General features: G+C 37.9%; 1 protein-coding gene across 2 annotated transcripts in view; it reads right to left on the reverse strand.

Moving 5' to 3' along the window:
• Window positions 1-612: 612 nt before the first annotated feature.
• Window positions 613-25,591, reverse strand: part of LOC125335420 (protein HIRA) — a 32,657-nt gene continuing 7,678 nt past the window's right edge. Inside the window, exons 3-25 of one of the 2 annotated variants that reach the window (XM_048323032.1) lie at window positions 25,283-25,393; window positions 24,395-24,485; window positions 23,799-23,893; window positions 22,872-22,967; window positions 21,883-22,043; window positions 20,874-21,041; window positions 20,231-20,344; window positions 18,632-18,702; window positions 16,188-16,293; window positions 15,405-15,626; window positions 14,713-14,798; window positions 14,063-14,257; window positions 12,504-12,674; window positions 10,323-10,527; window positions 9,445-9,549; window positions 8,494-8,642; window positions 7,615-7,776; window positions 6,787-6,845; window positions 5,708-5,813; window positions 4,434-4,556; window positions 3,333-3,496; window positions 1,545-1,633; window positions 613-1,042 (exon numbers count right to left, since the gene is read on the reverse strand). In XM_048323032.1, coding sequence (XP_048178989.1) covers window positions 926-1,042; window positions 1,545-1,633; window positions 3,333-3,496; window positions 4,434-4,556; window positions 5,708-5,813; window positions 6,787-6,845; window positions 7,615-7,776; window positions 8,494-8,642; window positions 9,445-9,549; window positions 10,323-10,527; window positions 12,504-12,674; window positions 14,063-14,257; window positions 14,713-14,798; window positions 15,405-15,626; window positions 16,188-16,293; window positions 18,632-18,702; window positions 20,231-20,344; window positions 20,874-21,041; window positions 21,883-22,043; window positions 22,872-22,967; window positions 23,799-23,893; window positions 24,395-24,485; window positions 25,283-25,393 — 2,966 coding nt within the window. In that variant the 3' untranslated portion in view covers window positions 613-925. Of the gene's footprint in view, window positions 1,043-1,544; window positions 1,634-3,332; window positions 3,497-4,433; window positions 4,557-5,707; window positions 5,814-6,786; window positions 6,846-7,614; window positions 7,777-8,493; window positions 8,643-9,444; window positions 9,550-10,322; window positions 10,543-12,503; window positions 12,675-14,062; window positions 14,258-14,712; window positions 14,799-15,404; window positions 15,627-16,187; window positions 16,294-18,631; window positions 18,703-20,230; window positions 20,345-20,873; window positions 21,042-21,882; window positions 22,044-22,871; window positions 22,968-23,798; window positions 23,894-24,394; window positions 24,486-25,282; window positions 25,394-25,591 lie in introns of both variants that reach the window. The other variant, XM_048323031.1, reaches the window with a different exon arrangement.

Consider the following 25,591-nt stretch of genomic DNA (forward strand, 5'->3'; position numbering starts at 1 on the left):
GGAAAGATCATCCAGACAGAATTATTTATTTCCAGACACATTAACGTGATTCAGCCTGTGTTGACATTTCTGGAGATGCCTGTGCCCTTTGTAATAATTCAAGACCATGTTTTTGCTTTTTGTTTTTTTAAACCAATGCAATGTTCTTTTATTTTGTACTTACAAAAAGAGCCACCCCATTGTATCCCTCCCCCTCCCCCCAAAATGCCTTTTACAAACATTGAAAAATTAAAAACCTGATGATGACATGTTAATTTGGTAGAATTACTTTGAAACATAGCCTTTGTAATTAAATTCCTACAAGATGACTTTGTAGTGATAGCCTGATTATTGGCCAAATAAAATTCCATATTACAAGTTAGCAAATTCTCGTACAAAAATAGTCCATGTGTTAGAACAGCCTCTTATTATTATATTCACAGGAAAGAGTCTATTGGCTGCATAATACCTTAATATTTATGAAATTTCTTTTTACGTGGCTCATTCATCTAATTTAATATAGTGTTGAGCCTCAATAAATCCTCAGGCAAAAAACCCTAAACAGGGTTAAATATGCTGTTCAGTGTACTCTGAAGTACTGTGCTTTTCACAGGACATCCAAGAAACCGCACAAACAGTTCTCAGCTCGTTTTAATATTAAATGAGATCCAGATCCAAAAGGATCCCCCTGAAGTACATATCCATGACTTTCCATAGAAACAGAGGCCTCAGCTTCAGAGGAAACAGCTTCAATGGTCAAGTTTCACTTGGGAAACTGTCTAGCTCCTCCACTCATCGTTTTCAGGAATCCGCTGGGACCTCTGCGGCACAGCCCTTCTTCAGGAGTGTCCCCACTGACCGGGCTCTCGCTCCTCTTCTGTCTCTGGTTAATGCTGTTCAGAAGTTTCTCTCGGACCAGGCCTCACAGGGAAAATCTGGGGACATGCTACTTGTCTCTCAAGATGTCTAGCTGCTCTTGATACTCTGTGAAAAGCCTCTGGAAGCGGAGGTTCTGTCCAATAACAGGAAGAAGCTCTTTCAATAGTTCTCTCTTTTGTAAACCCTGCACAGAAAACAGAAAAGCATCCTCAGAATCTATGTTATCATTAACATGTTTCATAGAGCTCTCTAAGATTCATGCCCTTTCTCCTGCCTAGAGAGAGCTGTGTGTTTTATGTTCTCACTCAGCTTCCATGAATCCCAGAATACAAACTGTCTTTACATTTGCACACTCATGAAGCTGGAGCAGTCTCTGCAGTTCCAGACTCCAAGCTGTGTTCTGAGAGGGAAGACCTGTCTTTGGCATGTCCCTGTTTCAAAGCTGCTGTTTGAACAATGCTGAGAGCTGAACATGCAACTTTCCTTCATCTGTGTGATACTCAAGACAGCACCAGAGCTGACTCTGGGTCAACAAGCATTTGCCTGTGGTTTCACATGGAATAAATCTCAGTGCCATGGGATAAAGCCTGCTTATGTGATCAGAGCAGAGTATGGAAAAGGTAATACCCTGTAGTTTTTATGGGAAACTCTTCCTTGTTCTTCATTAAACTACTATCAGGACTTACCATAACTGTTGATTCCCACTGACTTCCAGCTGAGTAATGAACTGGACCCAGTAAATCCTTGCATAATTCTCGCAAACGATATTCAAACCCTGGAGATAATCAGAAATAAAATCACATTCATAAGCATTTCACTACATATAACCACTCCACAATGCAGCAGACAACATTCAGGAAAGAATTATAATAAATAAAATAATAAAATAAAGCCCAAAATACTGAGTTCTGGAAAGTCATATTACTATTCTTACAGAAAATCTTTGGAAATACAAGATGATTTTTAGAGCTCTGAAGGGTCTTATTTAAGGTTCTCTAAACCAAAACCACTACTAAAGATGATCTACAACAGGGAGAAAAACTGAAGTCTGAAGTAATTACTCCAGCTTGTTTTAAGAGCTGCCCTGATCTCAACCTCTCTCCCACTGCCCCCTCATCCCGCCCGCAAAAAACATACCAGCTGTTAAAAAACCAAAACACATTTAATAAAACCACACAGTTTCCAGGCCACCTTTATTCACCCAAAAATCAGAGGGGGGAATTCCCTTGCAAGAAGCAAAGTCTATGCAAGAGTAACTTGTCAGTCAACATATAACAGATGGAATATTTTAATGGATTAGAATTCTGTGGACATTGAAATAATCATAAGAATAAAGGGTCAATAATAGAATGTGCAATTTTCAAAATTCAGCAGCTCTAGAAAACTAGTGAAGCAGCAATACACATCTGGCAAAGCACAGTTTTTGTGACACCCATCCATCCATCCATCCATGGCAGCAACATTTGGAGGTGCCAGAGGAACCCAGCAGAGGTTCTCAATTAGTGAAGGCTTTTAAAAGTACAACCATCTCTTTAACACATGACCCAAGATGAATATTTTAATTTCAGCTGGGGAAGGACAGAGAGAACCACATGCAGTTCAGTAAGCTCTCCTGTTAAATAAGGTAAGGGTCAAAAGGCAAGAATTAATGAGTTTGATTTTAATTCTGGCGACACCTATTAGGTGGCCTAACATGAACCATTTCATTTCCCTCGGTGCAGAATGATTATGGAAGGTGAGGAGTAAGGCTGAATTAATACAATGGGAACTACTAAATTATGAATGTGGACAGGCAGAGATACAAGAGAGATCTTCAGAATCCAAAAAGTGTAAAGTCAGATGGTTAACCTTATTTAACATAATAGCACAGAGTTAAAATGTATTCAAGTATAAAATAGACACACAGAACCTTTCTTGTGTGTTTCTTTCCTCACAGAATTTAACACATGGAATTCACCAGTACAGGCAGTTGAAATTTTAGAATGTAAAAGAATAAAGTGCAAGCAATACAAGCAAATTCTCTGCAGTTTTATGGGCTCTGGTACAAAGTGTCAGAGACTGAGCAACTCCTCCATTTCACATCAGGCAGCAATTGCCAGCTGGCTGAGGAACATTAGGTATTTTGCAAGGTGCTGCTGGTTTTCCTGAAACATCTGTAGCTGCTACAAGACAACACTCAGGATGTGCCTCACAGACCACTGGGCTTTTTTACAATGCAATTGCCATTACTGGAGTCTGCAGATGGCACTGCTTCCCCAGACCATGGTCTGTTCCCAGTCACTGGGTCAAAACAGGATTCCTGAGAACTGAGCACTGCAGAAGCAAATCCAATTTGTTTTAAGCAAACTCTGAGTCCAGAAGCCAAGTGCTAAAAGGAGGATGTTAAGGGCAATCATACATATACATGACATGAACAGTGTTTCTTAAAAGCCCATCAGAACTGCAGGGAAGTACCAGAGGCTGGCAGGTCTCACCTTCATTAACTAGGTACCGTGCATAGATAAGGAGCCAGTGGTGATATTCGTGACTGGATTGTAACATAAGTGCTGCTGCTATCTGGTTCTCCAGGTATGCAAGTGTTGTTTCTTGTTGCACTAAATGAGGCATGGAGAACAATCTTGCAGCTTGCCTTCCTGAACTGCAAAACCAAAAAGATTAACGTGCCATAAAATCAGATACAAGTTTAAGGAATATATCTTTTTGTAGCACTAGCTATACTGCACTGATCTTTCAGAGGCACACAAGATATAAGGCATTTAAAGGATTTCTTGCATATAAATGTATTGTCATAAGAAAGCTAATTTGAAAAAAGTAACCAGTTATTAGAATTTTTTTCAAACGGAATTTTTCATTCTGTTATTGTGTCTCTCAAAAAGAGAGTGTTGTTTGTTTGTATTTCAAATGCTTTTCACAATTAATTCCCCTTCTCCTCAAGAGAAGAGCAATAAAATCATACAGCTCTACACAGTTTCTCTCCAGAAAAAAATTAAACTTGGATGTGAAGGGCAGAAATAGCAAAGAAATCTGCCTGGGAAATCTAATTCAAATCCAAGTGAGGATGGGCTGTTAAACTACCTACAGGAATCTGCTCTGGCTCACACAATTCCTTGGTGATATTTTCACATGTTAAAAATACTCACTAGATGACTAATATCTCAACTTTCTCAAAGACTTCATTAAATAGATTCTTTGAGGCCAACTGAACTGCTCAAAAATTGTAGGCCTACTCCAGAAAGCTGGTAAACTAAAAATTAAAATGCAAAATGTAAATAATTTGTTTTAGGTAATAAAAGTATGACATACACAAAGTTGTCCAATACCTTACCCATCCAATAAAGAGGAGCCTTAAAATGATTGCATGTAGAGCGTGCCTTCCTGCCCCCCAGACAATCTCATAACAACATTAAGATACAGACTATAAACATGCAAAGGTTTAAAAAACCACTGTATGAATGACTGATTATTTCAGAGCCATTGGCATTTCAGGAACTAACTCAGTGATCCAGGCACGTGAATAAATGACATGACAAAACCCAGACAAACGTGCTGACGACAGGAAGGCAGCGGGTGCGTACTTTGATGTCCGTCCCTGTATTACAGCCAAGGGCCCAGAACACAGCATGGCTTCTTGGGATGGCAAACTAGTCCTGAAGTCTGCACATTGTGCTAGAGAGTCCTGTTTGTCAGAAACAAGATTCCTGAAAAAAGCAAACAACCAAAAAAGAAGTCTGAGGATTGCAAACAGCAACGTCAGTGGATCCAGCTCTGTTCTGCCTCAAAGCCTGATTTGTGTTTTCAGAGATAACCAAAAAAAATATCACTGAAGTGCTCAGGAATCCCAGGCACCCTGATTATTCCCACTATGCGTCCAAATTCTGCTTGTGCCATGTCCCTCCTACCTCCAAAGTTGAAAATATTAATTGTATAATGTAATTTACCATTAGTTTGGAAAGAAATTAATTTTCTACTTGCCATTTTACATTCTAATAAGAAGCCATGACCCTGAATGATGCCCGGAGTGAACACAGGTAATGACTTTCTCATTAGGAACTTGATTTTACCTTATGTCAGGTGTCCCCCCACCACCAGACACACACATTGACAATCTTTTCTATAATTACAGCTATCCCTTCATATGGAGGGAGCTGACATTACATTCCCACACCTAATTAAGGATATCACCTTCACCTGCTTGAGATGCCAGAAGAAAGAGAGTGGCTCAAACCAATGCTAAGTTTAGGCTTCAGACAGCACGGGGGTAAAACGGTACAAATATTTAAAATACCCTTTGCTGCTTTATCATGTTTAAATCTGTATGATGATTAAAGGCATTGCTCTTTCAAATATTTGCCAAACTGTGGTACAAACTAAGAAATGGCAGCAAATTCAGAATTATGGCTGAGAGCCCATCCTCTGCTCCTTACTCCCTTGACATAAAGAACAAATAAGGTGTTTTTCCTTTTCCAGAGGATTCGCCTCAAGTAGTTGAATAACAACAATTATTCTGAGGAGGAGTTAAAATAAGCCCTTTCATCAAGCAGGCTCATTACACTAATTACAACAATTATATTAGGACTACAACATGTTTTTTTTCCTCTTAGGAGGACAACAAAGAACCTGTTTTGGAAAGACACTGTAAATAATTTAACCATGGAATTTTTTTATAGGAACTTATGCCTTTCCATGGGGAAAGCCTATCTGATCCCCAACAAGACACAGACTCCTGTGTAACCTTTTCCTGTGTTTAGTAGTAACTCTTCCATGACTCTGAGGTAGAATGATTTCTTCCCAGTAAATCAGAACACATGCTCCTCTGAGTTGCAAAAGCAGGAAACAGTACATGACTTACCATGTAGAAAGAGAAGGATTAAAGCAGTATGCCTTCCCATCAGACATGCTCATGACAGGAATTCCATGCTGAGTCAGCAAGATCTGAGAGACAGTTGCATCACTTCCTACAAGTCAAATCAAACCAAAGTGTTTCTTTTGGAGTCTTGCCTAAGACTCATAACGGTCAGAAATTGTATCCACCATTAATTATCAGTTACAGCAACCAACAGAAAAAGGTTCAATGTTGTTCTCAAGTACTGATAGGAAAGTCAAGACACAAGTTAATGATGGCAAGCACCAGGCTCAATGCAGTAGCATTAACATCAATTTTGCAAAATACATTATCGAACTTGATGCTGCAATTTATACAGAACATGGGCTTAATGAGGAACATTCCCCTTACCTAGGGAAAATCTTCAGCAATTCTGCTATGTCTTTTGTAACCCAAGAAACCTTTAGCTTTCTTTTTCCCATTAAGTTAAAATTATAAACCCCAGCATATTTAGAAAAGTGTGCTAAGAGCACAGTATAAGTGGGATAGCTGGAGTCTCATTTCCCAGCATATTCCAAGCCCAGGACTTCTGCATGTAACTTCTAATGATGACATTTGCAAACTGGTAATACAACTGCTTCTCTAGCTAGTTTGGATCAGTACTGTACTAAAACAGAAGCTAATGTACTCTAAGACACTACTTTTTTGATGATTTGTGTTGTGCCAGATTGAAACTGAAGATTTTAAAGTAATGAATCAGAAGATAATCAGTTGTTGTTCATCATTGAGACAATAAACATGCAAATTACACAGAGAAATTGCTGTAATAGCAGATTTATATTAAATATTTATTTCATGATCTTCACAACACTGAATTTCTACATTCAGAAGCAAGGCAGACTATAAGCTACAGAATCTCACACAGGTTTGCTGCTCACTGATATTGTCATCACTGTTATTTCAAGAACTTCCCTTTATTAGACAATAATGAAGGGAAATTATTTGTTTAGGCTTTCCAGGTTTCATAACATTTCAGCATATTCATAAATGGCACTAAATAGTACAGGTGGGCTCAAAGGTTGGTAATTAAAGGACTTTTTTATTACCTGAAAATATTGTTTGCAAAGACTCATCTCTAACAATGGCTGTCTGCTTGTGAACATCCCTGAAAAAGACAAAAGGACAAGTCTGCAGTCAACAAACAACTGAAAACTCCAAAATCTTTTAACAAATGCACTTTTTCATTATTCATGACAAAGCAGGGGATTAGGCAGTTTGTTTGTTTGGGGTTTTTTATTTGTTTTTTTTGTTTTGACACTCTCTTCATTGCTTAGACAAAATTACTTTGGCAGAATCAAACCCCTTATGGTAAGACAGAAGTTAATAGCAGAAAACAATTTTTATGGCTCTTTATCAGGAAACCTCATTACAGCAAAGCAAACACCGAGGATCCAAATAACTCCTTTAGGAGCTCTGACTTGCCTGAGACATTAGATTGAATTCAACAACTGTAAATAAATTACCACTGTTTTTATCTTGGCATCTTGAAAATGGCTGGAGTAGTTTAACTCTAAAACTTGTGTACTTTATTGGTTAAAAGTGATGGAAGATGGAAGTATCCTTGCTTCTCTTTCCCCTCCCCCCCATGCCATTCCACATGCATCACAAACACTTAAACTAGTGACTTCTAGCTGATTCTTTATCTTTGTTCTAGAATGAAGTTCAGTATTATGGACTGTCCTAGAACAGAAACAGGATTCTGCTGAAACAGAAACAGTCCTGCCCAGTTAACTCTACATATTCTATTCAAAAGTGGACTTGTGTTCAGACCTGATGTGGTTTAAGCTCCAGTTTCAACAGCAGTGCAGTGACACAACTGAAGGTACCTATGAACATGGCCTGAGGCAGCTGCTGCAGCCAAACGTGGCCCTTACCAAACAGAGAGCGTAGCAGCAGTGGTGAGAGCCATGATGCAAGAACCTGTGCAGTGCAGGGTGGAAATGGGGGTGTTCAATATTATAGGAGGAAGAAGGCGACGACCACAAGCTGAAAATACTGATAATGTTCGTTTCTCACAGGCCACAGTCACAATCTCACTGAAAAAAAACCAAAACAAAACAAAGAAGAAACATTTGCATGTTGTCAAATGCAAGTAGCATAAAAACAGGCTGAATTCTTAAGCTGTCCTACAGCTGGGGTAAATTCCCCAAAAAGTAACTATTGCAGCTTTAAGAAAAAATTTTCAATACCAAGAGGAAAAGTTATAAACTAAACAGACCAAGGGGCATAGCTGGAAATACCAGCAAAGCTTTTGGTTATACACAAGCTCTCCTTCAAGCCTATACTTGTATTTAACTTCAAAATCTGCTGCTTCTTTTTCAGGGCTCAGGCTTCAGAAATACACTTTCAAACTCTGAAGTTGAAACTAGGCAAAATTGAGAAAAATTAAGGAAAAAAATAGCAAAAGACTCAGGAAAATACTTTGACATGACAAAAACAGGCCATTTCAAATTTTTGGTTCTTTAGTAGCTAGCACTTGAAAACCTGTCACTTATGATTTAGTCAACTTTAATGAAGAAATTTAAAGGAGAAATGTAAACTTACAGGAAAACAGTTGTAACTCACTAATGAGAATTTGTGATGTTTTAAGACTGCATAGAGTTAATACTTGAAGCAAAACCTGAGACTAAGAGAGGTGCACACTTTTATCCATAAACATTTATTATGAAAAATAACTGTAAACTGTACTTTTGTACACCTAAAAATGTCTTCTGGCCTTCAGGACCTCCTTCCTCCAAAAGATACTCTCTTACCAGCTTCCTGCTGCAGCGAGGATTCGACTGGTGAGGACTGTCTCCCATTCCTTTCCTTCTCGATTACACTTTAACCTGCTCAACTTTGAACCTCCCACTGTGGTCATTTCATTCTCCACTTCAAGGTACATTGATGGATCTGAACTTATCTGAAATACAAAAAATAAAATAATTTTTGGAAGAGGAAAAAAACTACTCCAAAAAGCAACAACTACTATTAGATCCAAACCAATGTCTTTAAGAACAGATTTAAGTATGGCATTCTCTGTTTAACGTGGCTTCAAAATATACCATGGCACTTCAAAAGAGCAGACCTCTGAAAATTGGCCTTGTCTAGAACACAAATAACTTCTTTGTATTTGAAGCACAAACATAAGGAAAGGTTGTGCTAGTCTGTCTCTGCTTCCTAATTATGGGCACCAGATCAAGTCTGTATGTGCCCAGCCTCCCCACAGTCTTGCAGTTGGAACCAGACTACCACAGCCTAAACACACATAAAAACTATTTCACAAATACCTAAAGCACTACTATTTGCCAGCCTGTTCAGATACAGAGCACCTCCGGAGAGCTCTCAGAAAAGCCTTGTTTTTATTCTTCAGTGGTGTACTCCCAACACCACTGCAGTAACAGTGCAGCAGCTACTCCCACCAGAGCCTCTTACCTCCACCACACAACTTGGGCTAACCAGGAGGAGGGACTCATGAACCAGAGCTACTGACTCCTCCTTGAAGTTTAGCTGGGTCAGAAGTGTCCTGTTTTTAGCTGGTTTGCCATTATCTTTATTCATACAGACATATTCTTAGAAGCTAAAGTGCCACCATCTTGCTTACTTCAACAAACGCATGCATTCAAATGTTAACTTATCCAAGGATGTGAATAACCTTAGAATATTTAAAAGAAAGCAGGATTTTTTGTTTGTTTTTAAAGTATTTTTCCTTATAGCCCACTTACTTGCAAAGTAAACGATTTCTGTGGCATTGGGGTTGGCAGTTTAAGTGCTAATGCTGGTGCAGAGATGCAAGCAGCATCCTTCTCAGAGGCCAATGTAGCTGGGGCCTGGAAAAAAATAGCAGAAATAGTTAAATTTTTCTATTAAAAATGTTAAAACCAAATATATTCTACCAAACATTGATTTGAAAGAGAATTTTCTTAAAATTCCAAGTAATGCCAATTGCAAATATTAGTCTTGTTCAAATTAGTTGTATGAATACAAGTTTTTTAATATAGCTTCTAAGAATTAAAGAAAAACAAAACAAACTTGAAGTGGTCTCTTTTTTTTTTTTTTTTGAAAACAACCCTATTTTCAGCTGCAACTAATTCATGAAAAATCTGGTATATTACATGGAAAATCTAAGCTCTAGATACTGAAAACACAGGTATCTATATGATAGATAAATGACCCTAAAATGATGGAAACTCTAATACAACTACTTTAGGGTTCTGAGGAAATTCATAACCATTTAAGTCATCATATCCAAGTCAAGTTTCTTGTTCTTGGACCACTCTCCATCATACACCACCAAAAACTGATGACATTTCATTGTGTTCTATACAGTCCTTTGGCAGGCTATCATTACTTAGCATGCTGGGACCTTTAGTAAGTAGCTACGTATCTACGTAAAAAATAAACACATTTGCCACACCATGTGCACCTGCTTTTTTTAAGCTTAAATTCTAAAATCAGTAAGTTTAAAGGCATGGAAGAGGGATGGCTAAAAATTCTGAGGGACTGATACTACTTGTGTTTCCCTGAGTCGATGAACAAGTCAACATGGGACTGACTTAATAAAATGAACTTTGAAAGCCACAACGAATCTTATTTATTTTACCTGAACAGTTAAAGTTACTGGTACAAGTCTGGAGTCTTTCCGAGGCCTTCCTTTTTTCTTCTTTTCTACTGTTTCTCCCTCGAGTTCCAGTTTCCGTTTGGGTACACTGAGTGGTTTAACAGCTGGAATCTTCTCTTCACTGTCACTGCTGCTCTCCAGAATATCCTTGGGCTTATTGTCTTTAATTAAATTCTGATCCTTCAGTCTGTAAAAAAAAAGTCTGTAAAAAAAAAGCTGATTCCAAAAGTTGCCATGTATCCTACACATTGCCCTCTTGCAGGTAAAGTGACATTTCTTAGCCCTCTTTGAGTGTATTTCAAAATGCACAAAGGCAGGAGAAGGAAGATGAAGAGGTATGGCAAACCCTTTCCAAAAGTACAATGTGCAATATATATGTGAACCAATCAGACATATTCTCCCCTTTAAAAACAATTAATCAAACCAGAGTTAGCCACTGGAAAAAGCTGGAAATAGCAACTTTATTTTAGCATTCAGTTCCAATTGCAATCAGATCTCTTTCCCTGAGCTGATACAAATAATTCAGTACTCTAAGATGCCAGAGCACTTAATCTTTTCCCCTTCAGCGGACATTAGACTTTCTGCTTATTCATGTAGAACTTCTGTCATTCTGTTGTCTATCCCCAGAAGTTCTGCCCAGTTCTGACTACTGCAAAATGTGTATCTGTGAACCATACAAATGACTTCACTGCTACAGCTTCCATTTCAGGAAACATAACTATGGAACCACAGAATGGTTTGGGTTGGAAGAGACCTTAAAGACCATCTTATTCCAACCCTGTGCCATGGGCAGGGACACCTTTCACTAGGCCAGGCTGCTCCAAGCCCCATCCCACCTGGCCTTGAACACTTCCAGGAATGAGACATCAACATCTTCCCTGGGCAACCTGTTCCAGTGTCTACCACCCTCACAGTAAGGGATTTTTTACTAATACCTCATCTAAACCTGCCCTCTTTCAGTTTGAAGCCACTCCCCCTTGTCCCGTCACTACACGTCCCTGTGAGAAGTCCCTCTCCAGCTCTTTTGTAGCCCCTTTAAGCACTGGAAGGCTGCAATAAGGTCACCCTGGAGCTTTCTCTTCTCCAGGCTGTACAGCCCCAGCTCTCAGCCTGTCTTCACAGCAGAGGTGCTCCAGCCCTCTCATCATCTTTGTGGCCTCCTCTGGACTTGGGTCCAACAGATCCATGTCCCTATATAACTAAATATAATATAACCAATACAAAGCACAACCCCTGTGAACTCTCTTGTTAACCATTAGACACTAAAATAGGTCATTTAATCATACTCTTCTCCTTCCCTCCAATAACTGGTTATTAACTCACACTGTTTTGCCTTTATTCCTTAACTACTTGGCTTCAGAGAAATACCTTACATAACCCAAACCTTTCTTCTCTGGCATCTAAATTATGCCAAACAATATACTTTTATCCATATTTCACTGACACATCAGAAGCAATTATGAGAGTAATTTAACATATCTTGCTTCTGCATCACATGGTTAAGCTCTTTGACATAAAAATATTGATGTATAAAAGTATGTTTTATTGAAAATAACTAGGGAACGACATACTTCTTTCTCAAGATTGCTATTTTTTTATCATTTGTTTTGGTGAAACAGGAATACTTATGCCATAACACTATGTCACAAACCAAAATGCTTTCTTTTTTTTTTTAATCATGTGGATCCAGAGCCAAAACCCTTTAGAATCAGAGAATCTTCTCTACATGCCTTCAAGGCATAAAACTGAAATACAACTACAGCTATGATGATGAGAGGTTGTCTGCTGACATGTATGGTAATTTATCTTGAAGTAAATCTCTCTTGTACAGAGATGCAGGCTGGCTATTTTTGGCTGGTTTTGTCTTCTAAGGAGCCCAGCTGCACTCAGTCACACAGGCATACGTACACACAGCCTCTTACAACAATAGTTTTAACTTGGAGTATCTTGAAGAATCTGCTTGACATCAAAATGCCAGGGACAAATGTACAAAGGGATAACACCAGCACAGAATGTACCTATTTATAGCCGTCCCCTTCCCTCCAGTAGTGGAAGAAACCCAAGACAACTTCTAGAGTGTCAGCACTGTGACATCTACACCACAGAGAATTAGTGTTTCAACTCTGCATTATTATCTTCCTCCCTCCCCAGGCTATGTCTTACCTGTCCACAACAGTCTGATTTGTGTTTGTTACAACAGCAGTCCCTGAGGTGGCTTTGGATCGTTCTGTGAATCTGGAATCAAATGCTTTCATAGGTTCAATCTTGGATGGAGTTGTCAACACAGAGGAAGACGATGCAGAAGGAGCAGCTGAGGCAGAGGTAGCATTTACACTGTCATGAAAAGAGACAGCAAAAAAGGATTGAAAGAAATTTAGTACTGGTAACCTGCGTTGCTCATAACAACTAGCACTCATGCTACTGGCTGGAAACCATGTTGAAAGCCTTCCACTCGAGTACATCGTCAATTATGATATTCTTTTTCCACTCTTTCATGCATCAGTGTTTTGCAAGCTTTGCTACTCTCAAAAGCTGTGATACACCTCAAAGCTCAGAGCTTCATGTGGCTGCATATCTGGATTAAAAGACCCTAATTCATTTATTATGTATTTTAAATTCAGGAAGGAAATTATACTTTCAGCTGGTACTTACATAGGCAAAGGGAAAGGACTACTTTTTAAAAAGATCACAGGGATTCCTGCTTTTACCCCTTGTTCAGGTTACGAAATATTTCCATTTCAATATTATATTTTACTGTTTATCAATCAAACAATTTGGGATGAAAAAATTTGTGCCAGGTTTAGATTTTGTTGTTGAAAAATCCAAACTGATTATTAGGCCTTTCCAAGCGTAACTCTAGGGCAAAGGAATGTGTTTTCCCCACACTAAAGCATTCCGGGGATCTGTTATTTCAATAGCTGTTTACTTTAGAGATTTTTCAATTCATTCGCAGAATGAATTCAGAGAATGAACAGCTCTAAAATAACTGATGCTTGTACTAAAAAGCTGCTAGAAGTACAATTTACAAAGAAAAGGATACTTAATAGTTTCATCTGTCAATCATTTCTCATAGTCCACCTGCTCACTTTTTAATCTGTGGCCAATTTTAACCAAATTTGACAGAGAAGTAGAGGTTTCAATGACACGATGCTGTTACAAATGCTATAAAAACATACTGACAAGAAGTCAGGTCAGTGCTACCACTGAGCGAAAAGCAAGTAAAGTTCAGTTGTTCTGTAATTAATTTGAAAGACACACTGGCCAATCAGCACATGTGCACTGACAAGCCAATGTTACTGTGCTCTGATGGGGTTGTTATACAGGAAAGAAGGATTACCATGTTTGAAGAGAGGACACAGGTCAGAATTCGCTGTAAAATAGATTTCATTACTTACACTACTGGAAAAACCTTCTATTGTTTACTAATAGCAACCCACCAACCTATAAGTAAGTGATTTTGTTAAAGCATCAGTAATCAGCTGTGTACTTCATTGTACTGAAGTTTACTGCCAGAACTATGCATATGGATTTATTCATTCCTGACTTATCACTATTTAAAGTAACCAAATACTAATAAAATCTCAATGTTTTCAGGAAGGTTAGATTCTTGGGGTTTTGCAGTAAGGAAACCACTTTAATATTTTCTTCATTACAAAACTATAAACAAGAACTAAAAACTAAACAGACTCATGTAAGTAAAAAACAAAACAGCAAATACTGACCCATCTTTATTGGCTGCATCATCTGTTGGTTTTATACTGGCTGCTGTTGGCTCTACAGAAGGCTTTGAAGTATTAAGGGAATTTGCTGTGTTAGAATCTAGTGACATGAGCTGCTGGTTACTTTGAGAAGACATCATTGAGCCAGACAGAGTTCCAGATATTGGGATGCTATTGAAAAATGCTGTAGAAAAATCCCTAAACAAAGAGACGAACAATAAATATATTTCTTAAAAACACTTTAAAAGTAATTGAAAAATAGTATTTTTAGCTAGAATTTTTATTCCATTCTTCCTTTTTCCCCATGTGGATACTCATGTACAACCTAAATAAATCCCCAGTACCTTCCCAGAGTAATTTCTCATCTTCAAAGGATATTAAAGCCAGTACTAATATAGATATGAATCAACAGTACATTACAGCATTGTTCATCTATAACAGCAAATAACTAGTATTAGCCTGATCTATTAGAAGTGAGACCTTATGGCCAAAGAACACAGGTTGAAACTCTATTTCATAAGAATACACACTTATTTCCAATAAGTGCTTTGCAATGCTCTAAGACAAAAAGTCAAGTTTGGAACAGGAAAAAAACAACAACAACAAAAGATAAGAAGGTAAAGAAGGATTTTAAAGATTGCTTTCAAACATACCCAGTGTCCAGTTGAGCTATGCAGAGAGGTGTGATCCTTCTCCGACCATCTGCTGTTCGTGTTTCAACTTGTTTTTTTAAGAGATTCTGTTGGGAAATACATTTTATCATAATTTCTGACAAATGGAAAACGCTATTTTTTTCCTCAAACTGATAAGAATATTTGAAAAAGTGCTTCAATTGAAAATCTGTTAGCAAAGACTTTTTCCCATAAACACACATATTTCCAATTTTCAATCTATCCATCTGTAGAAAAGGCATTTGTGGAGAATGTCATCTGCTCTCCACTTTAGAATCAAGTCTAAAACATTGTGCATATCAAATCTTTAATTAGAAGTTGTGTACTATGTTTAGAAGAGAATTTAAAAATGCTTCCAACCTCTGTCATTGAGAAACTGAAGCAGAGTTCTACAGCTTCTCTTCCATTAGCTTCTCTTGGTTTCCTTTCTGCACACCAAGAATTTTGCACCCATCACAGAAACATCCACAAGCCTGTTTCCATGTAGCCTTACTTCTGCTTAAAAGCATTTAACTTTTCAACAAGACCCAGTAAATGACCCACTAAGTTGGTCATATGGGCCATACACAGGCTGAAAAGTGCCACTCAATGTAAATAAGGGCACAGAAATTGGTTCTTTCCTAACAGTTTGATATTTATTGGCTCAGTACTTGACAGTGCCCAAGAGCACCTACCTTTCTAATGTCCTCCAGGCTCTCCCCATTAACCATGCTTGCCACTTTGGGAGCTGTGGCATTCCCAGAGCCTTCCCAAATTGATGTGTTCTTCTGATCCGCCTGCTGCTGCTGTCTCTGTTGGTACTTGAGCATCTCTGGATTCTCAATAATGGTGGTGGACAACTGAGCTTCAGTCATGATAGCCAGGCTTTTGCCATAGGTGGACTGGTGAATGTTGCTCTGTGGGTGTTAAAGATGTGAGTGACCACCAGTGCTACCATGACATCACTGATTAGAATACAATGGAATCACAAAAATCTAATTGAATCCATAAAATGCAGCTGCCCTCTGGTGTATCATGTATACACCAGATTTTTTTTCAACTAACACTAAATCAATATGTAAAATAAATGAAATTCAAAGCTCTAGTTGCTAATAGCAATGAGGAAAAACAGCCAAGAGCAATTAGTTTTAAAAGACTTGCATATAGGCAAGTGAAAGAGTAATTTTATAGTGTTTTGAAGCACCCACTTCTTGTTGCCTTGGCCAAATAATTACTTCACATGTATAATGATGTGTAAGCAAGTGGATGTTTTCCAAATTCTTTCTTTCCAGAACAGAAACTAATACCACAAATTCATTTCTTGACTACTCTTTTTTAATGATTTGTAAAGCAGACAAGACCACATTTTCTGTAATATGGAAATCAGTTACTATATACTTCTATAAATAGGCCAATATTTTAATTGAATCAATACATCCCTGAAATATGATCACAGGTTCCCTGAGTGCTTACTGTACCTTTTCCTCCTCACTGAGTGGATCCCCAAGTTCATCCTGGGAAAAGTCCAAAAATGCCACTGATCCATCCATGGAACACACCAGGATACCAAGTCCATTAAGGGTCCTGAAGGAAATAAAGGTCCAACTTTGTTTTTAATCTCTCTCATTCATGCAAAGTAGCAATACGATGGATTGTTCAATAAAAATCTCAGCTTAAGATTTATTATCACAGCAATAACTGATGGAACCAAAGAAGTGGGACAGTGAGGAGACAGGACGACAGCAGCAGAGTCCCTGTGCCAATGCTCCTTTGCAGACTGCACAAGGACAGTGGCATTGGGACAATACACTTGCCCATGGCATGAGCAGCACCATGAAAACTTTCCTGAAGGGGTAAACCAGAATAGTGTTCACAACGAACAGTGAGAGAAAATTATAAATGTATTTCCTTCAACAGATAAACAAAATTTTTGTGCTAATGGAAGTGGGTGAAGAAAGGGGCCCTCAGTTGACAAGCAGTCCAAAAATCTTGGTACTAGGCAAGAACATAGGTTTGCTTTTGTTATTGTTCATTATTTGGGTTTTTAAGCAAACTGCACGTGTGATTATATGTGAGGATATGTAGTAACCCTCTTCTGGAGGTCTCAAAAGGTTTCCTTAGCAAAGACAGAGAGGAGAAACTATACATTCTAGTCTTAATAGAATTACAATCTTGCATATATAACCTATTGTTGCACATTTGAAAAAATACTTGATGAATTTTGACACTGAATCCCAGACACTTCCAAGTACAGAGCTCACAGAGACAGCAACACAGTGGCTTACAATTTAATTGTTACACAGAAGGGAAGAGGAAAGGAAAGCTGACAGAATTCCAAAGTCCTAACCAAGTTATTAAAAAACTATTACATGTACCATGGCTATAGGCATTTGGAAAGCCTTATTTTTGTGGTGGCTGGTGCCCTGATAGCATCACATCCAGAGAAATTAGCCTCAGCACCATGAAGGTGCACCATAAGGTACACCAACAGTACTCCAAGTTACAGAACAGTAAAATCATGTTGAGAGTTTTCTGCTTGCTTAGCAGCAAAAATTGCTGAGCTCCTATTGACCTCTGAATCCAAGCAATTGTTCCATAAAAGCATAATCATTCGCAGATATTATGTTGATGGATCCAAGTCTAAAATTCTAAACCAGAAATTATACAGATATAACAATATAATAGTACTAGGTTTCTCTGAATTTACTCAGTCTGTTTTCAGAATGGAGCACGTTTCTGGGAACACTCCATATTATAGACATTTTAGCCATCCGTTTCAATTTGTAAACGGGATATAAAATATCAAGCTGCCTGATGATCCTTTGTCTTTCAAGTATCCCACAAGACCATTTCCTCAGAAACTGCAAAATGTTAACCAGCTATTACTCCAAATGACTTCATGCCATGAAAAATGTGCAAATTGCAGATGGAGAAATAAAAAACACTAAGGGAAAACAAAATAATTCAAAGCTATTGTATTATAACAATAGCAGTACTTCTCATTAAATATTCCACTTGCTGGCTTTCTAGCCTGAATCTGTTGATGGAAGAAAAATGTTTTGGTTTGGAAAACTTTTTATTGTGGTTCACTGAGCTTCATGGCAAAATCCACATGGCACATAGAAACCTGGAAGTTACACAATTGTAAGCTTGAAAATTCACAGTATAAATACACCAAGATTTTGTTGTAACTATTAAGGGAGAATTTCAGAAGTGAGGAAGCGATAGAATTAAGACAACCTATGTAATAACTGTGTGCCTAACATATAAAAAATACTGATCTTTTTCTTGTACATAACCCTTAAGTCTCTGAATCACCTGATGTATAGATGAAGACAATTTTTTATACCATTTGGTGAGTGGTATCACAGTTATTTTTCTCTTATTAGTTAAGTCTTGCAGTTAATTTAAAACTATTTTTAACTTCTGCATTTTTGTGACCAGGCCTTAGGAAGAAAGCAGGAGAATAGAGTACCACTCACTGCAGAAAGAGGAAAACAAGACTAGGGACAGTAGACTGCTGAGAAAGTGGATTGTCTAACCAGCTTTTCATTAGATGTAACACACACGAAACTCAACAAGTTAACCAAGTTCACCAAGTCATGTTACAAAACACACGCTCTATGAAAAAATGTCAGAGAATGATAACTCTAACATAAGTAGGAACTCATTCCACAGCTATTTTACTGTATCATGTTCTAAATACATTACTTTTTGTTCAGTTAATAATCTCAAGTGACCATGTGCTAGTTGGTAATATTACACCAAAGATGTTGCAGTAGAAACAAAACCTTCAGCAACCAATTACTTGTGTTCCAACAGCCACAATTTGTACTGTTTTGAGGCATTTCCAGCTAATATGTACACCTAAAGCTGATAGCAATGCTTTGGCTTCCATAACAAACAGCAGAAATCAACTTACCAGGAGATGTCCATGATTGACTTGTCAAACAGTTCATGTATGACAACTAAGGGTCGTTTCAGACATGTGAGCTTAAGAAAACAAGAAACAACACTCAGAAATGTAGAAGTTTTACACTACCATGGATAGTATCACATTAACACTCTCCCAGAGCCTCACAATATGCACCAAACAAGATCTGGCCAGGAAACAGCTGCATGTCTGGTGGTGCATCTGAGGCACCAAGTCACCCGTCCCACTGCTGGGACAGAAAAGCTCTGGAGAAGAATAGCTGACATTCAACTCTCTGTTCTGAAACACAGACTGAATTTCTTAATCAACTTTGCCTTTACACTACAGTCATAAAACACTCTCTGCTGCTCCAAAAGCAATTCCACAGATGCAAAAGACAGCTTCTATTCTAAGCTGTACTGAGATAAGGATGTTGCAAACTGCCAGCACACGAAGACAGAAAATAGATTAGGTTTCCATGTCCTCACTCGGACTACTTGTCTAAGAAAGTGAAACATATCAAGAGCAAAGGGAATTTGACTCACAATTACTCTTAAAGAGAATTCCTCTGCACTTAAGAATCAGCTTAGTAATAAAGAGCTGAATATGAAAACTCCCAATAATCTGCTCTAAATCAGACATTCTAAGCTCTTTAATGTCAAACCAACGGATTTAGTATCTCTAGTGCATAGTACAACTGAAAGGAAGCAGAAGTTGATACGGTCAAGGAAGTTTTATGCTCACAGATGCAGTGTCACTGTCACCTTCAGTAGTTATTTATGCTTCCATAGGCCTGTGCTCTATATGTGTTTATTAAGCTCCTCAGGGCAAAGGCAACCTATAACTTTGCATCTCTGTACTACCTTCTGCAACCTTAACAGCCACTCCAAATGAAATCTTCATAGTATAAATAGAAAGTAAAACATACTGAGTGATACTTTGATATGGGTATGCACTGGTAGCCATTACCAGAAACAGATTTAGTTATGCATCCAGAGATTGATGGATAAATATCACACTGGAATCTATAAATAGTAGATTACAGTTAGCAACTGGTGTGTTCTAGCACAAGTTCTCATCACAAAGCTTTACAAATCAGTTAAATTGATTCCCTGTATTTTCCAGTTGCATTTAAAAATGTGAAAATAGCTACTCCTCTCTAGTAGCCAGAATATTCTCTAGCCAGAATAAAAATTTTAGTGTAGATTTTAAAGTAAAACCCAAACTAGATATCAAAAATTTGAAAGAATACTTAAAAAGCTCATTCATTTTCATATCCCTTTCCTTTACAAAGACAAAAGACAAGTAAAAGGAAGAAAATAAGGTTGCATTTATTAACTGTGGTAACATGTTTTATCCTGTAACAGCTTCTCCCCACTATCAGGGCAGACACTCTGCCACTGGGTTCTAACTGCTCTTGCCTTTAGAGAAATGAACTAATACCAATCCACTTCCTTCCCCCCCAGCTAAACCTGTAATAACAGAGCCAAAAAAAACCTAAACATAAAACTAAATGTAAGACCTAATGCTGTACACGTGACCTTTGTGCTAAACCCCCAAGCTATCCAATGACCACATTAGTTCAAAGGCAGGAAAGAAACCACTTACCCAGACAGAAAGAGATCGATCTTTACTACCAACAGCACAACAGCAGTAGGGACAACTTGACTTGGTGGAGCTCCCATTCTTTTGTTTCTTTTTGAAGATTTTTGGATTGAATTTCTGAACAAATGAGATGCTCAAATTTTATCACAGTAATTACATTTTAGCAGGAGATCTGCTTTAAAAGCAAATTTTCCACTTAAGAGTGAAAAAGCAACATTTCACAGAAATAAAGTCCCGAACCAGACTCTATAAGAGCACTGACAAAAGCTTGCAGAGGTTTTCTTAAGGGGCTTTCTGAATGCCTTAACAGGAAAGGCAAACAATATTAATTTTACTAGGGATCAGAAATCCACTAGAAACCTAAATCATTTTAATCAAGTCACTGAACAGCCAACAAAGCTGATGTTTGACATTCCTAACATGCTCCTATATTCTCCCTTGTCTTGTTCATCTACACGCAGCTCTCTTATCACAAGAGCAACCTGATTGCTTCCAACATGTAAAGTTGAAATTTTTAAATCACCACTATGCATTTGCTTTACTAATCTTGACACCCATCTTCACCTCTTGTCCCATTTATACATAAAATTATCGCAAAGCACATGCAAGTTTTAACTTCAGGGATAAATTACTATCACTCACTCACCACTACTGTAACTGCCTTCCGATGCCCTACAAAATCCATGTTGGTTTTCCATCCATCCCTCTCAATGATCTGAGCAGTGGGTCCAGAATTATTCATGGCATGAGCAGAAACGAGATAATGACCATCAGGCGACCAGCTAAGGCGCAACACATGAGTTGTCCCTCCACACTGACAAAAGAAACATACTAGAGCTTTAAAAGTGTTTGGCAAACAAAGGGTTTTAAATGCAAACTATTGAAATTTCAGATTTAGAGAATATGATTACAAAGTAAGTTTCTTGTGAATATAAAAGAATGACCTCACAACTCTCAGCACTTGGTCATATTTACACAGGTGATGTAGTGTAACTTAAGAAGCCATATTAAGAGGTGGGGAAATGGAACTCAGAGAACTTTTTGAAAAGAAACACAAATGTTACATCTTTTGGATACTGTTTCCTCAGTATTTATCACAGTCATAGTGACAGGGCTGCAACACCAGCTCACATGTGAATTGAAGCAGATCAGGTCTACTACAAAGAGTAATTGCACTAATCACAATACCATAGTCACCAAGCACCAGCTTCTGTCCCCAGAAGCTTGATCTCTTGATCAAAGTCATCACATAACAGCCCTATGATGCCAGACCGAAGATCCCTCCTAAGTTCTTACCTCATTTCTGACAGTGGCCAATAGAAGATCCGTAGGGAAGAATGCCAGACTATTGTAATCAGTGTGCCAATACTTCCCCAGGATAACCCCTACATTTCCAGAAGTTTACTTAATTGTTTACATAACACATGTAAACCTTAGGCATCCACAATAACCAACAGCAGTAAGAGTCTCTAGTCAATGACATTTTGTATGAGAAAGTAATTCCTTTTTTCTCCTCTTTTGAAGCTGCTATCTGAAAGCTTAATTTGATTCAGCACTGTTCAATTAATTAATGTTTGCACAGAATCAGAGTTACTCTTCTAGTTTTCACTCATTCTAAGGGAATTCACTTTGAATAGTCAGACATTCTGAAGTACCTCATCAAATGGTTTTGTGATGCTGGTTTCCAGCTGCCAGTCCATGGTCCGCCACACCTTTAAACTTCGATCATCAGCCTGAGAGGCAATGTATTTTCCAACAGGATCCCAGGTCAGCCCTTTCACCAAGCCTGAATGACCCTTCAAAGTGGCAAGAATTTCTGTGCACACAAAAATTGAGAACAGAGAGTAGTTACTGCTGTCTCCTTTAGGACAGAGTGTTGAGAAAATTGACGATCTTTTTGAAACAGTATATTAAGTATAACCTCCTTTACTGTAGAAACAACATATCAACCAAATTGGAACCTGTACTTAAGAAAAAACTGATATAAAAAAGTGGTGAAGAGAACTCTGGCCAGATTAAGGAGTGCAAAACTCTTTAGAAGACATAGATCAGAGCAGGAAGAGCAGCAGAGTCCCAGCACTTCAGAGTAGCACTTTGAAGCTGTGAAAAGCAGCACTTGAACTGGAATTTCAGTTAAACATTCACCCTTTCCTCCACACCCAAAGATTATCACAACTAATTCAGCTTTGTGCAGCAAGTGTGAACCAAGTCAAAGTTGTGACTCAACAGACACACAAGGTTGGCAGACCTGGTAACCTACTTTCAGTCACACTCTTGCTTATCAGACTGTGGGAGGGGAGGCTGAGAGGGTGCACAATTAGCTTCAAAGTCTAAAAACTCTGGTGTAAGTATTGGAAGCAGGCTTAAAATAAATGGCATGTAAATAAAACACATGCATTCGTGACTTTCACATAAAAGCAGCAGCACAACCCGAATGCAGCTGCTGTCTGCAGCAGTGTGGAATCCACTGCTCATTGCCACCCAAACCTGAAAGGAAGACTGACCTGCCAGACTGCAGGTGTTTCACCTCAAAAGACAGACAACCCATTCCCACCTAGAGATTTGAAGAGTCAGTGAAATACACCCAAGGAGGGAAGAGTTTGTCACAAAGCTTTACATACTGGCACATCTTAAAAGCTCTCACCTGGGAATTTGACAGCATTCCAGATGACAACAGTGTTATCAACACTACAGGATGCCAGCCAGGCATCATGTGGAGACCACGCTACATCCATCACATCTGTTTGGGAAGAAGCAGTTTCCATTTAAGAGATTGATGGTAATCAGAAAGTCAAAAGGTCTTTTTACAAAGAACTTGTGTGGCAATATTTTGCTATCACAGAGAAATTATTATCACCTCACTAAAGTGGAAGGTAAGAAAGAACATAGCAACATTCATTGGGAGTGAGACTCCGCAACTTCCAATGTTCAATGAGGATCAAAGAAATAACCCAAAGGGAAAGAATGCAATGTTTAGTGATTGTAGGAAGTACTAACAGCTGCACAAAGAACTTTGCCTTGTTTAGAATGAAAAAGTAACAGAAACTATTACAGTGCACTCACTTTGATCACTCCACGTGTGTTGGAACAAAGTGATTTCCATCTTGATTTTAATCATAGCTCATGTCAGCAGACACAAAATGCATTTGAAATTACTTGTTTATTCAACTTTTGTATTGCTCTTTAGTTATTTTTCTTCTAAATCAACATTTATATTCTTTAGTTTACAAAAACTTGGTCTTTTGCCAATCAGACTATTCACTACTAGTGTGAACATTTATTTAATCAAAAATACAGTTTAACTTCCTTCAGATTCATTTTTAAGCTAGAAAATAGCAAAATATAAGTTCCTTAGTTGTTAATTTTTCTCCTACATACTTGCCAGAAGTTACTTGTATGAAAATTGTATTTCATTAAAAATTATATATTTTTAAATTTTCATTGTTGCTCTTAATATTAATTACTGACTTGCCACCAAATATATGTATTTCAAACAAGAAAACATGATACCTAAAAGCATTTTTTTTCCAAATACATGCAAATTATGTTCATTCAACACCTTTAAACTTACCCCCTGAATGGCTTCTGAGAATCGACACACACCTCCACTGCTCAACATTAGTAAGTTTGCTACTAGAACCAAACACAGTGCTAGGTCCAATGTACCTAATTAAAATATAAACAGTTATAAAAAGAATCACCACAAGCTCTTCACTTTCTTTTTAAAGAAAATCAGCTGCACAGTACACTTATATTTTATGGTCAGTTATTCCTACAATACAGAAGAAAAAAAATGCGGTTTTTTAGAGAGAGTAATTCCTGTTATTAAAAAATTCACTTCAATAAAATGTACAATTTCTATAGATAGCATAAAATGGTAACATTTAAGGTGACTCTTCAAATCTCACCAGGAAGCTTTCTTCAAGGACAGAAGAAAATGTCTCAGCTCCTCCAGAGGAGAGAGACTGCCCAGGCAGACACACTCCAGCCCAAAGGACAGGAGGCCACATCACCACCACCAGTGCTTTGGTGTCACAGCTTCTGGCTCCTTACACACCAGGTGGAGCACTGAGCTTACCAAAGGCCAGGACAGGGAGGAAGCACTAAGATGTCACAGAGAAACCTACTTGAAATGAAATATAAAGCTGAAGGAAGGAACATGCTTACGCAGCTCGTTTCCACACCATAATCAACTTGTCATCTCCCCCTGAAGCCAAGTAAACTCCATTGTTTGACCATCGCACACAGTTCACACAAGCTGAAATGTAGAAAAGAAAGTCTGTAAGATGAAATATGTAAGTCATTCTGGACTGCAGACAGGATTTATAATAGAAATAAGCAAAACTTGACAGGAGATATTTAGGATTTAAGTGGGCTTTTTCCACTCAAAGCAGTTACTCTGTCTGCTTTAGATAAATGAATTGGTACTTATCTTTCAGTAGCAGTTGAGGAATTTCTTACATAAAAAACCCTATTCCTTATCTAAAAAAGCTTCACCAAAAGAGGCTTGAAGGAAGAAAGATTAATATTCCTCTAATGAAGGAAACTTATTCTGGTAAATAAAGTGGGATTAAGAGGGCAAAGAAGGAAAGGTATATTTTGAAGAAAGAAGGGACAACTTGTCAGGTGACCATATTAATTCCAAATGTAATGATTTATAATGTAGTAAGTGTAGTAATTTATAACTATAACCAATATACTTCATATGATGTATCTTTTACACTTATTTCTTCTCCTGTCCTTTCCTTCAGAGCTCTCCAGTTTCTCTGAATGTGTATTATCAAATACATTATGGCCACAGCTGAAAAAAGTTTATAGGGAGGAGATTTCCAGAAGTATCTATAGCCCTCTGCACATTTCCTCACATTTTAACAACATTTTCTGCTGGATGTCTTGAAAAGTGTACAGCCAAAGTATAAGACTACTCTGCTGTATTTTATTGATTCTTCACCACTGGACAGGCATGATTTTTACAATTACAGAGATGTAAGTCTTAAGCTTTGGCAAATTACCAATAGTCAGTACCAAAAAAACCCAACCAGCCAACTTTGTTACCTAAATGATTGTCCATCTGACAAAGCATCTTGGGAATATTTTCATTCTTTTCATCTTCCTCTTTCAGGACAGGAGCCATATTCCAGATCACAACTTTGCCAGAATCCTGACCTGTAAGAGAACAAAAAGCCCCCCCTTCTAAATAAATGCAAAAACGTTTTTCAAATTAATCTCAGTTCCAGAACAGATGTGAAAATGCAGGCAGCGGGGACTTTGGAAACATTTGAATACGGATGCTGCTTTGATATAATTATACCAATTCAGAAGTGCTTTATTTTTCTTGAAGCTATTAAAAACAATTTTATACAG

The sequence above is a fragment of the Corvus hawaiiensis genome, chromosome 18, assembly GCF_020740725.1.
Source record: "Corvus hawaiiensis isolate bCorHaw1 chromosome 18, bCorHaw1.pri.cur, whole genome shotgun sequence".
Taxonomy (NCBI): domain Eukaryota; kingdom Metazoa; phylum Chordata; class Aves; order Passeriformes; family Corvidae; genus Corvus; species Corvus hawaiiensis.